Source organism: Osmia lignaria, chromosome 7, assembly GCF_051020975.1.
Source record: "Osmia lignaria lignaria isolate PbOS001 chromosome 7, iyOsmLign1, whole genome shotgun sequence".
Taxonomy (NCBI): Eukaryota; Metazoa; Arthropoda; class Insecta; order Hymenoptera; family Megachilidae; genus Osmia; species Osmia lignaria.
This window is the reverse complement of record NC_135038.1, coordinates 11536627-11550981: the sequence shown is the minus strand read 5'-3', so window position 1 is coordinate 11550981 and position 14355 is coordinate 11536627. Positions and strand designations below refer to the sequence as shown.

General features: G+C 37.2%; 1 protein-coding gene across 3 annotated transcripts; it reads right to left on the bottom strand.

Moving 5' to 3' along the window:
* Nucleotides 1-4181: 4181 nt before the first annotated feature.
* On the bottom strand, nucleotides 4182-14056 carry LOC117609435 (facilitated trehalose transporter Tret1). Of its 3 annotated transcripts, XM_076689207.1 has the most exons (9): nucleotides 13617-14056; nucleotides 11489-11699; nucleotides 7660-7789; nucleotides 7454-7589; nucleotides 6929-7385; nucleotides 6607-6856; nucleotides 6326-6532; nucleotides 6061-6253; nucleotides 4182-5962 (listed from the first exon to the last, which is right to left on the bottom strand). In XM_076689207.1, exons 2-9 carry the CDS (start codon nucleotides 11506-11508, stop codon nucleotides 5718-5720), a joined length of 1638 nt encoding a protein of 545 aa, XP_076545322.1. In that variant the 5' UTR covers nucleotides 11509-11699; nucleotides 13617-14056; the 3' UTR covers nucleotides 4182-5717. The 3 variants fall into 3 exon arrangements, with proteins under 3 accessions (XP_076545322.1, XP_076545323.1, XP_034191657.1); XM_076689208.1 differs by lacking the exons at nucleotides 11489-11699; nucleotides 13617-14056 and adding an exon at nucleotides 9087-9105; XM_034335766.2 differs by lacking the exons at nucleotides 7660-7789; nucleotides 11489-11699; nucleotides 13617-14056 and having other exon boundaries at nucleotides 6929-7406; nucleotides 7454-7584.
* Between the last annotated feature and the right edge of the window lie 299 nt (nucleotides 14057-14355).

Genomic DNA, 14355 nt, shown 5'->3' with positions numbered 1-14355 from the left:
AAAGCCGATCATAGATACTTCTCTAGAGGAATGTGATTCCCGATGAACAAATAATTTATTCAATTTGAGTGAAAGTTTGAGAAGACGGTGCGGCATCACTGTCCAGAGAATCATACTTTATAAGCATAATAATTAATTCATGCCGATCCTATATCGGTGTCAAACAGAGAAACATTGTATGAAATACGTTGTACGCTTGTTCGTCGACTCATAAATATTGATGATAGCGTTGCACATGGCGGTGGGTTGCTGCTGTGAACTTTACAGTGAACGCGTGAACAAGAAAGGAAGTTGAAATACAAAAAGTATTCGATGCGAGAACGAGCGGTATGTCTGGTATATCTGCTCTGTAGAACGGTCAGTAAGAACGGTAATAAATTTCACGAAGAAATATTTATCTTTTCGCATTTCAGCATTAACCGAGTGACTGGCGCGAGTATCGCGTATTTGTTTCCAGTGTGTTGTTACACCGTAAACGTGCTTTCACACGAGGACTTTGAAATATCGAAAATGAAACTGTTAATTTATTTGTTGAAAAATCCATGTGCTAGTCAGATTTCCAAGGACGCACAATACAGAATTGTAAGATGCAGACGAAATAGTCGGCACTTTTCAACGAACACAGAAGTTAATTAACTGAACAAAAGTGAAAAAAAGAAAGGGAGGGAGGGAGGGAGAGAGAGAGTATCTGGGAGAGGATGCGAGAGAGTGAATGACGAAAGATTAAATACGACAAAAATAAACAGAAGGTAGAGACTAGAAACGAGATTTACTTGGAACTAATGTTAATATTTAAACTATTCGTCAGGTTGCCAATAATTAAACGAATGCTAAATCAAAGCTAAGGTAACAAGTTTAGTAAATATATTCTGTGCCATTGTCGTTTTTCTTTTACTTATAATAGGGATACAATTATATATAAATACATAGATATCATCCTTCGTCTTTTCTTACTGGTAGATTGAGATAGCAAAATAATTTCAAGAGATGAGATTGAAAATGAATCGTCAAAGTGATACGAAAAGTTTACATCACAGTACCAATTTCTGAAGATGGACATTTTAAATTCCTTGAAATTGAACACGCAAACATCATCTTACCTGACTGGATACAATTATTAAGAAACGTTGGTAACGCGTTATAATTAGTGGCAAAACAGTGCCAAAATAATATTGGACGACTTACGAGGAGAAAAAGCAATTGGATGTGGAAGTTGAAGCGTCGAGGTGTTTCTTTTACTTGGTGCCTTTGGCGTCGTCAGGACGAGATTTGCGCGGAAATCGTCTTTCATCGTCTTGTAAAAAAGGAAAATAAAGGGGAAAGCTATTATTGAAGCGATCCGTAGTCTGCAAGTAGCTAGAGAAGCTCTATTCGCGCCGATGTTGCGTAAAGAAAACATTAAATGTTTTTTTCATTTATTGTTAGGTATTTTCTACCTACGATTAGGTACCCTCTACCTTGTTCGTGTTCATTTTGCTACTTTGTCGTAGAGCACGAGAGAACAAGCGTGTTTCTTCGTGGAACGATACGTGTTATGGTGTGTATCGTCGACATCGATTTTTAGAAACGTGTACGTACCATCTATTTTTTCATAATACGATTAACCACAAGACGAATCGTTTTCACCAATTGCTGTTTCATTACAGGCAGGAATGAGAATAGTTTCGTCGATATTTTACAATATTTCTTTAATGGATTTGTCGCGAGAAAGAAAGAAGGAAAGGTAAATGCATAGAGGTATGCGATATATTACCAGTTTGTGTCCGGTATATGATATTTCAATATTTTATGTTTATCGGTATGATACTATTCGTAATCCATTCGTCGTTGTCTCTTATTTATAAAAACAGTGTAGAGTTTGACCTGGTGTGTGCGGATCGTGTATATATATACACATACATACATAATATTATCGAATAATGTAGAACCTAATGTAATATTAATTACGGATTAGGTAGCTCACCGTCACTGCCTGCAGCGTTTTGGTCGTGCTGAGAAAATAAGAAAGAAAGAATATGCAGACCCTTGGCACTGCTGGGACCCTGCGTGGTGTTGCGACTGTCTCTAAGAAGAATGGAAATGCTTGTTTTGTTAAGTTTTTGAGCATTATCATCGATTAACAGGATTTATATTATTATACTTACTCTAACGCGTGTACGATAATAAAACAACGTAGGTAATGAAATATGTTGCAACCTATTATCGAGACACTTGCCACTTTTGCATTGCGACGCGATACTCCTCAGGCTACGTGATTTTAATCTAATACGTTAAATTGTTTCTTTATCGTTTGTTTGTAATTCGTAAAGGATTATACTGAGAATTTCTACATCAGTGTCCGTGCCACATTGTGTATTAACTTAATAATGTGTTAACGCTTTTTAGAGCTACTGAAAGTCTGTCAACACTTTGATATATTTAGATCTACTAGAAACGTTACATTAAATATTAATTCTGTTTGTAATTTATATAGTCTGGTATTTTGATAATACTTGACTTTTTCTATTAGCTGTTTAGTAAAATTGTCTATAATTGGCCAGAGTGGTAGCGGTCAAAGTGTTGATGAGGTTTTTTATATCAGTATTTATTAAATGAAAAGCTTATTAATCGACTTCTTCTTGTTAACGCTTTGTTCTTTCCTATACTTTGGTACTTTAAATTGAAATCATCTTGAAGTAATCTTGATTTTATTTCAATGTAGCCTCTATAATTTTCAACGAACCCCTTTCCCTTATTCTAGTATTAAAGTTTCAAAGCAGTTGGAAACTTCTGCCAGTAACTGTGGTTGGTCGTCCCACTATAGCGTCCTCTCATTTCGACCAATCACATTCATCGTTGTAAACGCGTGGTGCGCGGAGCGTGGTGCAGTGCATCAGTCCTCTTCGAAGCTTCGTTCGTTTTGCACGTGTCTGCAACAGGTAAGGTTAAATTATCTTTAGATATTAAATTAAATTGGCTTTCGAGTGTGGGAAGTGCAAAAAGGAGAAAGAAAAGTCGAAAGGTAGTGTCTATTTTGAAAATTTTTACTCATGCCGCGAATGCACAATGAGAGTAGTAATAAGACGTGTCGAGGGCGTCCTCTTGTACGGGTAGTTCACAGGTACGCGCAGTTTACCTATTCAAATATTTTGCATAAATTATAAAGCTCGATTATTTGTTAATTATCATTTTATTACTGTTGGTTAAATTTTCTTTACATAAATTTGTATTTCTTATTTGTTACAGATATTTCCTTGATCCTGAAAAGATGCATGTTTGAAACACAAGGTTTTAGGTAAAAATCATTTAGTATAGTTTGTGGTTTCCAAAAATACAATTTTATTAGAAACATTTTATGAAATTTGACAGTAGTACGTGTACGCATACAAGCGTAGGCGTATATTTCTGTATACATACAGATGTATGTTTACGGAATACAAGCAAGTTGTATAGCACGATACAAAGTATATATGTTTTATATAGACTCTACTCTGCTCGCATATTCACGCACACTCATTTTTGTAAAATATCATCAAGCAGTCGACAAAAACGAAAGGCACTTGCCGAACCAATAATCTCGATGCATATACATATAACGTACAATATCTTTTCAACGATCTCGAACGAAACGAAATGTAGTGCATAATATACGTACATACATATATATTCTCTCTTACTAATTGTACATAAGTAATTAATTTTAATCTTAAGCTCATTCCCTTTCGATTGCTATAATAACGATCATCGAGAGATTGGTTATGTTTCTATAAGTTAACGTTTTCCAACGCAACGATTTTACGGACAAGCTGACTTTCGATAAAAATCGAATGTCGGCCGAAAACTTAACGATACAGATGGACGTTTAGTCTGGTCCATTATCTGGTCAATAATCACATCTTATTAGAAGTATTTTTGATTAGTCAGCGGCAAAAGATCCGCGACCTGGTGGCGGTTAATGAACTGGTAAAAAGTATTTTGTGCGTTTGACCGGTAACTTGGCTATGTGTAAATAGTTTATAAAAGTGAGATATGAGAAGACGAATCGCGGTATGAAGTGATATTGCAAACTAAAAGAAAGGTATAGCTATAATTGATTCTTTTTGAACGTAATGAAATGATTGTGTATAAAAGATGGTGATTGCAACGTTTAAGTATCTGTTTTAAGTAGCGAGTCCGTAAATTAAACGAATCGATAGATACATGGCGTTCGAGTAGCATCGGGGTAGCGCCTGCGCTTTAATATCGTTTGTATATTCGTTTGAATCGTATGCTCAGCAAAGAAAACAGAATGAATAATTAACAAAGAAAATAATAATAATTATCCAAATATTCCCTTCAGATTTTTATTGTAAATATTAAAAATCTGAAGGGGCAGTTGGTAGTTGTTGTTGTTGTTGAAAATACATACTATTTGCTCTTTCGTCTCGTGCAATTTTGCTTTGAAAATATTTGTGTTTAAATCACAGTAAAGTTAAGTTGATTTCCAAAAGGAATGCTATGCCTGTTCGAAAACGGCAAATCTTAGAAACAGATACTGTTTCTAAAACGATCTACAACGTTTTGGGAAACACGTTAGCGCGTGGTAAAGAAAGATTTGTGTTCCCGAACGAAGAATCTTTATCGTCTTCCTCTACAGCCATCCGTAATTATTTTTACAGAAGGCGGTATCAGATCAACGTATAATACTGTTTTGTATCTAGTGTGTAGAATCGTTTGCTATAGTTTTTGGTAGAAACTTGCTTCCTTTTCTTTTCTTTTCTTTTCTTTTCTTTTCTTTATCTTCGCAACGTTACGTTAGTAATCGCATATTATGCGTACTATCGATTTTTTTTCTACACGCACACTTTCGCACTCACATTCGCACACGTGCAATTTCGTACGCGCAAATATTTTTCATTCAAGGCTGTTTTCTTTTTTTTTAACTCGAATTAAAAGTAAATTAGTTATGAAATATATAACAATAGGTAAACGGTGGACATCTCATTGTACATTATTCATCGAAATGTATCAAATAGACTTTTGTTGCAATTTTGATAAACTTTTTAAAGAGTAGTGTTGCGTTCATAGATATCTTTGTTGCTCTTCTTCTTTCTAATCGTAAGTGTTTATATTAAATCAGGCTTAATCTAATTTTCTGTTCAACTCCACGGGCACTTATCTATTTTGTTAAGGGCAACAGCCATGTGACGAGAATTCGATTTTAACATGGAAGAATGTTTTTACAAATTTTAACGAAGGAAAGAAAATAGGATTAAGTAGTAAGAAGGTTTGTTCTGCCCGTTACTGTTGCCCCCTTAACTATGTAGGCCTGCCTTACACGAATTCCCCTTATCGATCTCCCTTCTTATTACTTTGACTTTTTAAGAAACACTACACTGATCTTCTGCTCGCGAAAATTCACATATGGGTGAAGTTTGTATAGAAAATGATGGATCACTGTTTCGTAACACTGTTAGTTACGTTACTTACGTTACTTACGATAAACTTTCGATAGACTATCGACAACACTCACGATCAGATATTAAATAACTTTAAGGTATATACCGTTCGTATAAAAGAAATCTTTTCTTCGCGGTTTAATGGATAAGAAGATAGACTTGAACTAAATATATTATCTCGGTGCATCTGTCGTGCATCGAATGGAAGGTACGTAATACGTACAGTTGAATAACATTTTCGGAAGTTAGGAACTGTCTTTGTTCGTCGCGATTCCAGCCGTAGAGAATAGAAAAGAGGTTTTACACTTTCTGTACGATTCTTGGATTTAGTGGCTCCGTGGCGGACGATTTCTCGGTTCGTTGTCGCCGCCTTTGCGCCTGTCGTTTCCGGGTTTTCGATTCGGCTCCAACCGCTAAGAAATGATTCTGGAAGTATTCCTCGATCTCTGAAAGCTTTTTGCCGTGAGTTTCTGGAAGTAACAGCCAGACGAAAACAACAGCTCCTATCGAGACGGAGGCGAAGAACCATTGGACGGCGTACGATCCTAGAATGTACATATAATATACATATATACATAATAAAAAGGAGAAATGTGAGAAAGAAAGAAAGAAAGAAAGAAAGAAAGAAAATGTATTTACGTACCACCGAGGAAGCTTTGTAGACTTCTGTAACTTTGTAGAGCCGAGAACATCAACAAGTTGGCAATGGAGTAACTGATGGAATGAGCGATGCCCCGTATCTCGGTAGGGAACAATTCAGCGGTCATGGTCCAAGGAATGGTTAGCATACCGACCATAGATGTGCAAACGTAAAGCAGCAGACAAACAACTGGAACCTGATGAATAAATAAAGAATTGATATCAGTTTGTTGGAATTGTGATACGAATTGAAATTGCAATGCGCGTACCCAGTATCCGGAGCGATCGCCTGATTTAATTTGATAGGTGAAGTAACCGGAAACGGTCATACAAAGCGCCATACCCAACGAAGAGATTATACAGAGGGCTCTCCTTTTGTATCGTCTCAACAGCCATGTGTTTACCATCGAGCAGAGAAATCGAGTTACACCGACTAGAATCGAGGCTACGTATTCGTCTACACCCGAGCCCACTTCCTGTATCACGATAACAATCATCGGATAGCTTTGAAAAAATGTGATTAAAAATTGAAAATTATTCGTCTTCTTACTTGGAACCAAGTAACGGCGTAGAAGAGGGTTATGTAGATGCCCGAAAATTGTTGAAACGAAAAAAGTAAGAAGAGTATCGTGATAGGTTTCCATCCTGTAGGCTTCAAGAATCCTCTCAATTTTGTGGATACACCACCGTGTTTGCTTTTCCTTTGCTCGCTCAATTTGATCTCGTTCTCTTTCACGATAGTTATGTACTGTGCTTCGGCTGCGGATACTTTCCCCTGCTTAGATTCGCACTTGTACAGCCTGCAAACGATACGTTTCAACGTAGCACGCGGTCTTTGCTTTCCTTTCTCCACGCCACGACATATTTCTTACCAATCCAAGGCTTTCTTCGCTTCCTCCAGTCGTCCTTTTGAAACCAGCCAGACAGGCGACTCAGGAACGAACATTTGCACCAAAACGATCGGCACTACGGCATATACGATACTCAGCCAGGCTACCAGTCTCCAGTGAATGTACGCACCCTTCAAATACGAAAGAACCATGCCAAATGAGGCGAGAGTCGGGCCAAAAGATATCATGGATCCTCTTAGTTCCGGTCTTGCAACTTCGGTGATGTAGACGATCGCTGGCGAGGTAGCTAGTGCTGTTGCTAGACCAGCTAGCAGTCTACCAGTTAAGAGCATAGGGATATTCGTGGAAAGTGCTATAAGAATCCAGCCAGCGATAAAAGGGATAGAACCTAATTGAAGAGTTCTCAATCTTCCTACAGTCTCCATGAGAAAACCACCGAGTACAGCGCCCAGCGGAGGAGAAATTACCACCACGCTAGCTAGAAACATTCAATTTCAAACTTCTCAGCTACGATATGGAATTTATTAGACGTACGAAACTACTTACCGATCCAGGAAGTTTGTTCTTTAGTAGCGTGCAGTTCCGCATCCTCGGCTTCAAGGTGAGGAATCAGAATCGCTGAATACGCCATGGCCAATCCGACTGATATGTGGAATGACGCGACTATGATACACGATGAGATCTGACAATGAAAGATATTCATTTTACAAATTCTTGTATCGAAAATATTCCTCGAACAATATTGTACAAACCTCGGGTAAAGCATTTCTAATTTTCGTAGGTTCCACGAAACCTTTGTTGAGACTTCTACTCGACACGATCGCATCTTTGAAGCATTCTCTTTCATTTTCCTCAATATTCTTCGAAGCCTCGCGTTCAACGCTAAAAAATAAAATTCATTTGTTGTTTTTCGATCGAGCTATCAAGTGGTCAAATAGGCGAGAGAAAGGTGTTTTTACATCTTGACTCATAAATATTTATAAAGACGGACAAACTTGAACATTTCTGTTTCCTTGTCAATTTCAAGGCTAACAGAAAAGGCAACTCGTAGTAACATGTGAGACAATCCATGATAAAGCGTTTTTTCACTCTCTCTCTCTCTCTCTCTGTCTCTCAAAGTATGTAACACATTTGGTATCAGCGCGTCACGTATATATGTGACGTTTCGATTACTTGCCAGAAATTATCGCCACATGTGTGTTAACAATCGTGAGTTTTCGTTTCATAAGCTCTTTTAGTTTGAATAAATAAATTGAATAAAGCACTTATCTACATTTTATGGAGAAAAGGCTATGATAAATGGGTTGACAATAAACAATAATTACACAGAATAAATAAAAATTGTGATTTTGACGCGTTAATCAAGTCTGGCGAAGAGACTTGATTAGAATGATTTTGTCGAAGAGCCGTGTCAAAAGTATAATTTCACGACGATTATCTTTCGTAACGGTGACATCACGCGAATCAGAGCTTATCGAGCACGCGTGATGTTTATGTCTACATCGGTAATTGCGAATAGATTTATAGCAGCTGGCGATTTATTGCAACAACTCGATGTAAGTGAAATCGATCGATGACCAGGCAGCCGGGGGGAACAGTAGGCGACAGACGCGTTTTAATGAGAGATTGTGGGAATTAAAGCAATAATATATACAGTAACATTTCATTTCTACGCAAGGTTAACGACATCTCGTTTAACAAACACACTCGTGTTTGAACATTGTTTCTCTCTGCTGAGCTGTTAAGAGGTTTAATTTCACTTAACGAAGTGGCGAGGAATTAACTGAGTTAATTCGAGGATTTTCTCCTCGATCAATCGTCGATATTGTCTTTTCATCTGACTGATTATACAAACTTTTAATAAGTTACACGTCGAAATCTTAATTGGGGATTTATCTAAGTACTTACTTATTGTTAACATAATGACGAAGAGGTTAAACAACACACAATGTTACCTACTTGTATAGTTAGGCTTTTTTTTTCTTTTTTAATTATAACAGCGAAATTATTTTATTTTCACTATTTTCACTATTTTCGCTATTTCCGTGTTCTCTTCGTTTACCTCTGAAGCGTTATGAAACACTTTTAAAATATGAGCGATTACGTACTGCGTGTATATGCTGGCAGAGTCGTACATGTGCACAGTAAATATAAGATTAATTACGGTGTTTGATCTTACTCTATCAACTATCCTTTAACAAATAACAACCAACTCGTTATGATAATCGACACAATGAATTGAATTCTCGTACAATTGCATGAAACTGCGCGTAGTCACGCGCCTCGTGTCACATGAAAAAAAAAAACTATACCTACTCGTCTAATCGTATTAAACATTTTCTAAGAATAGAAGTACCAATTTAGATGTGTATATAGACGTACGTATATGTATATTTAGCGCTGGCATCTTTGGCCTTAGAATGTTGAGCGGCAAATACGACATTCGATGAGTTTTGGGGAAAACTGCTCTTTGAATTTCACCATTTTCGGCTCTTTATCGAACGTCGAGTGTTTTAAATCTTATTTCAATTTTTATACTTTTCTAAATATCGGATCATATTATCAGTGGTCAATGAGTTTACTTATTAGTAGCGAAAGAGGAGGAAAATTTGAAATCCCTGATCGACTACTAGTGAACGACGTTAGGTTAACCGATAAAGTAAATAGAAACGAAACGACGACACTTGTAAATTGTCTGTATATTTTGCAACACCTGACATCTTCTCTAATCTCTGTTTGTTTACACGTTAGAACAGAGTGTCTGGCGACATTATAGGTAATGAAATCAAGAATTTACCGGTTCTAAGAGGATCAAGAAATTGATGAAATTATTTGTACTTGATACGAATAAGTAGGTTTAAGCTTATCTGACAATCAGACGATGATAAAATAGTTTGCATTTTTCTCCTTTTTTCTACGATACCGTTAGATGTTAATTACAATTAGATACATACGATGTATTTGAATCATTTACACGAAAGTTTGCTTGTTTTGATAAAATTATTTACAGTTAGATAAGTCTAATTTCCCAACGGATAAATCATACGACATTGAAAGTGTTAACAAACGGTTGATCTCATTAACGCGATGCGACGAAAGGAAAAAGAGGAAGAAGAAGTTCGATTGATTAGCGAACCCATAGCAATTTCATCAACGTACAGTTAATCTGTTTGACTTTTAAATATTAACTCGCTCGCTTCGTGTTTACAAGTTTTCTCGATATTACGTCGCTTTCATCAAATTAGCTTTACAGTTGGAACAGGTTACAAAGGTTAATTTTCAAAATTGAACTTGCTATTCGTAAACACAACTACATATATGTAGCTTGGTCGCAATGTCAATTGAATTTCACTTTCTCGTTCGATGTCTCGTTAGTAAGAAACAATTGTATTAATAATGAAGTTAAAATGGAATTACAAGAGCCACTAAAGTGTTAAATAAAGGAAAGATGGTATCGCAATTAAAACGTTGATCCTAGTTTTGCGGTAAAAACAAAACCGGCAGATTATAAATTATACAGGCACGATTTAACTCTAGCAAAACTGGTTCCTCGGAGTCTTCCTGTTATTCTCTCGAACGAGCTTGTACGCTTTACCTTTTTATATGGCCCTCTTTTCACAAGAAAAGAAGAAGAAGGAATAGCACCTTGAAACATCCGAGATCAGCTTTGATCGCTCTATTTATTTCACAGTTAAACTCGTTAATAAAACATGGAATCGTGACGGTCGAAGGACGCTTTCAAAAATTTGCGTACATTAAAAATCGTCACCGCGTGTACGAATATCGAAAACAGATCCCGAGGACGGTCAACGAATTACAATAACTTTTAAGACATGTCGTCACCGTCTGAATTCTCTTCTTTCCTAAACGTATTATGAAATAGAAGAAAACCGATCGTTTTACGTTTACCTCGTTCTGTCGCTTTCAGTCGCATCGTAGCTTTGAGAACCACTTTTCGATAAACAATAGCACAACCGGTCGTGTAGCAATGACGCAAGCACGAACTGTAGCTCTCGATTAAAAAAAGAAACGAGCAGTAAACTAGTTACGCGCGTCAAACTATTACTTTTATCGTCGCGTCGTTCGATTACTATTCGTTTCACCTATCCAACCTTTAACATTGACAATTTCAAATTGACTATTTCATATTTCATATTTTAAATCGTTATTTAACGTCGAGCAAGAAATTTCATATCCTCCGAATGTTATAACAGCTCTTTTTTTTTCCTCTTTTCCAAAGCAGCAAATAACATAAAGCATTTTTACCCTTCGTAGATAGGTCACAATGGGAATCGAAGGCAAGATGGGAAGAAGAGAAAGCTGGATTTATTATATCAACGGGATCCTTCGATGTCCTGTGGAAATCATTCAGGAGCAAGGAAGCAGCAAAAAGCATCGGGACAAAGGGGAAAAACGGTTCGAAAACCTGTTCAGGAGTTTGATGGATGCTACCTATGATAGACGTTTACAGATAAGTTTCATATCTTTTGTTCATTTTTTTTTTCTTTTCACCTATTTTTCTTTTGATAATCTTCTGAATTCGAGTAGCATACACCTGTTATATTCTGAATTGACACTAACCTGAGTGAATATGGATCCATGATGGTTCTTTGTGTTTCTTAATGCAACAGCTACTGTGTGTGTGTGCGCGCGCTTGTGAATATGGTGAATATAGTTTAAGTTGTTTCTCTCCCTTTCTTCGCTTAACGCGTTAATCAATTCTAGACCTCTCCTAGAAAGAACCCTCGTCAACTCAGACTGAAACTGTCGCGCTTCGTCACCATCTTACAGTCTGAAAAATAAGAAAAAAAATTATTTTGTTGCCGCCTAATTGTAGAGTAAATTTGTATATTGCTCGTTGAAAACGAATACGAGAATAATATTTTTTCGAGAGAGAAAGAAACGATGGTGATAGAACACCGCGAGGAAGAGGAGGTTACTTAGCTTGCATAATTCGTCGTACACACACGTAGTAGCTATCTACCACATTCTGTCCCCGGAGTGTGCACACTGATCACGAGCATACGTTTCGAAGGAGACTGTGGAATACCATACTTAATGATATAGTAATTTTGCAATTGAAATAGCGTTCATGGTAGGACACTAACTTTCTATGTCGGACGTAAGACGGATTTTTCTCCTGCGGCTGATAGTTACCTTTCAAATAATTACCTTCGCGTAAATTGCAAACAGTCAAATATGATATTGTTTCGTCATGTACGTATACATATATGTTTTCCATCTTTGCGGGGATAAAATGTCTAACCGACACATTTTAACGAGTCCATTAATTTGAGCAAATATCGTACTAGCGAAAAAGGATTAAGATTTATCTGAAACCGAAGCAGACGGCTCTGTATTTAGAAATTGATGGTACTTTCTTGGTCGTTGTTGTACCCGCTGTCGTTTCGTAGAATCGGCCATTACGTCCGATACGATTATCGATAATGAATCACGATCGATAAGGGCTTTGCACGATAAATTGCGTCAACGATTCACATATTGAACTTAATCACGTGTCTGTCTGTCTCTCTCCTTACAACTAATCGTAAGGAGTATTCGTGATTTCATCAAAAGTTTCTTCAATTGTTTAATAGCGAAACTGTGTTTCGCGTTTCCACAGCTTGACTAATTATCATTGATTAACCACTGATATTTAATGAAAATGAGATATAATAAGCTGTTCAGACTCCTTATTTTTACGAGTGTTCGTTATCGTGCTCGATCTACGGTCGATTTAAAGTATCAAGATTACTGTGTAATAATACTCTCAAGTATATTCTAGGATTCTTCTTCTTCTTCTTTCGAATATTTCGAATATTTCGAATATTTCGAGTGATCGAAAATAGCGAGCAAGTGATATTCAGGCACAAGAAATCAGTTTCGATACGTTCGAATCCGGAAATCGCGATCTTTTGTTGAAATGCAAAACAGCGAAGCATTGTACGTGGTGAGGTTGGTCAGAGGTCGAATAACAAAATCAAGTTTGCGTTAGAGTAAAGTCGACTCTCAAGCAGAGCACAGGTGCGGCTTAGCTAAAATCACGTCATTTACACGATTAAATCATCATTAACATCATCCATTAACAACGAGATATCTGAACGAACAGTGTAACCGTCGCGGTGTCGAACGATGAAAATCGGCTCAATCCGTGATCTATAGGTTCGAGTAAAACTGACCAGTGAACTACACACACGCTGTTAATTCCATACTAATTACTTGAACGAAGCGTAGCACGATTATATCAGGGCCTGACGATGAAACTGACGATAATGCTCGACGACTACATGGCGATATTAGACCCTAATTCTAATTTAGCATGAATAACTCTGCTGTCCCGTAATGTTTACGAGTTAACTTATAATTTGTTATTCTGGACAGAGTGTCGAAATAGGCTCACCAGCGTCGAATATCTATTTCAGAAAGTCTGCGAAACATTCAAGAACGCGAACTTGCTTGAACCTTTTACGCGGATTGTTCTCGAACCGCGGCTCAATCGTTTCAAATCAAATCCAATTCAGCAAATTTGCTCTTATTCTTGTTCTTAAGAAAAGCAAAAATGGAAATTCCTTCTTTCTGCTGATGAAAAATGAAAGAATTTCTTAGTTATTACTTGCTTTTAAATGAATTGAAAGAAAACAAAGCCGGTAATAAATATTTGGTAAATAGAGTGGTGTATAGATTGAGTAAGGGCAAGAAATCCACTCACCTTGACGATTTGAAATTTTCGTTGTTCCACGCGTTGATATACGATGTATGTAGGTCTCTTTGGTTAGGCTTTCGGGGAAAACAGCCGAGAAATTGGATGAAAACGGGCGAGAACACGTACGAAAGTATTTGCTCTTCCTTTTCCTCTGTTCTCGTGACACCACAAGAGCAGCAGGAGCCTCCTCGTTCGTTCGACTACGAACGCCTCGCGACGTGTAATGCGCGATGGCCGGAACGCGACTAAAACCTAACGAGAGAACGCCAGGCCGCTTGCCGCTTCTCGATGTACTCGACGCGACGCGCGACGCCTCTTTTCCCTCCTGGTATGGCGACAACTATACCAATTTATCCCTTTTTCGTCCACCAACGAACTATACTCGCCAAAAACATTTTCATTAACTTCATACATACATACATATATTGCCTATCGCGATAGGTATAGTCTCTGCTCCATTATGTCATAAGATATCAATTTCAAAATGAAAGTTTCATAAAAAATCATTACATTTCATTGTCTTTATTAACGTACTTTGATTGCCAAACGATACTTGGTAAGAATATTTTAATTAGGGGGCTACAATATCCAGGAAATGTAGCTGAATGTAAAACAGAGTAGTTAAGAAGAACGATGACCTTTTTATTTGGACACGACACGATCAATTATCAAGCTCGTGGCTTCGTCGAAACGTACGAGGAAGTGTATTATCGCATTTCTCACATGGAAGAAGAATATTTTCAAT

Bases quoted from the DNA above. Each gene is read 5' to 3' on its own strand.
- LOC117609435 (XM_076689207.1), bottom strand. From the start codon at position 11,508: ATGGATCCATATTCACTCAG. The intron at 7,790-11,488 runs GTTAGTGTCAAT...TTTATTTTTTAG, and splicing joins ATGGATCCATATTCACTCAG to CGTTGAACGCGAGGCTTCGA. The intron at 7,386-7,453 runs GTAAGTAGTTTC...GAATGTTTCTAG, and splicing joins AGAACAAACTTCCTGGATCG to CTAGCGTGGTGGTAATTTCT.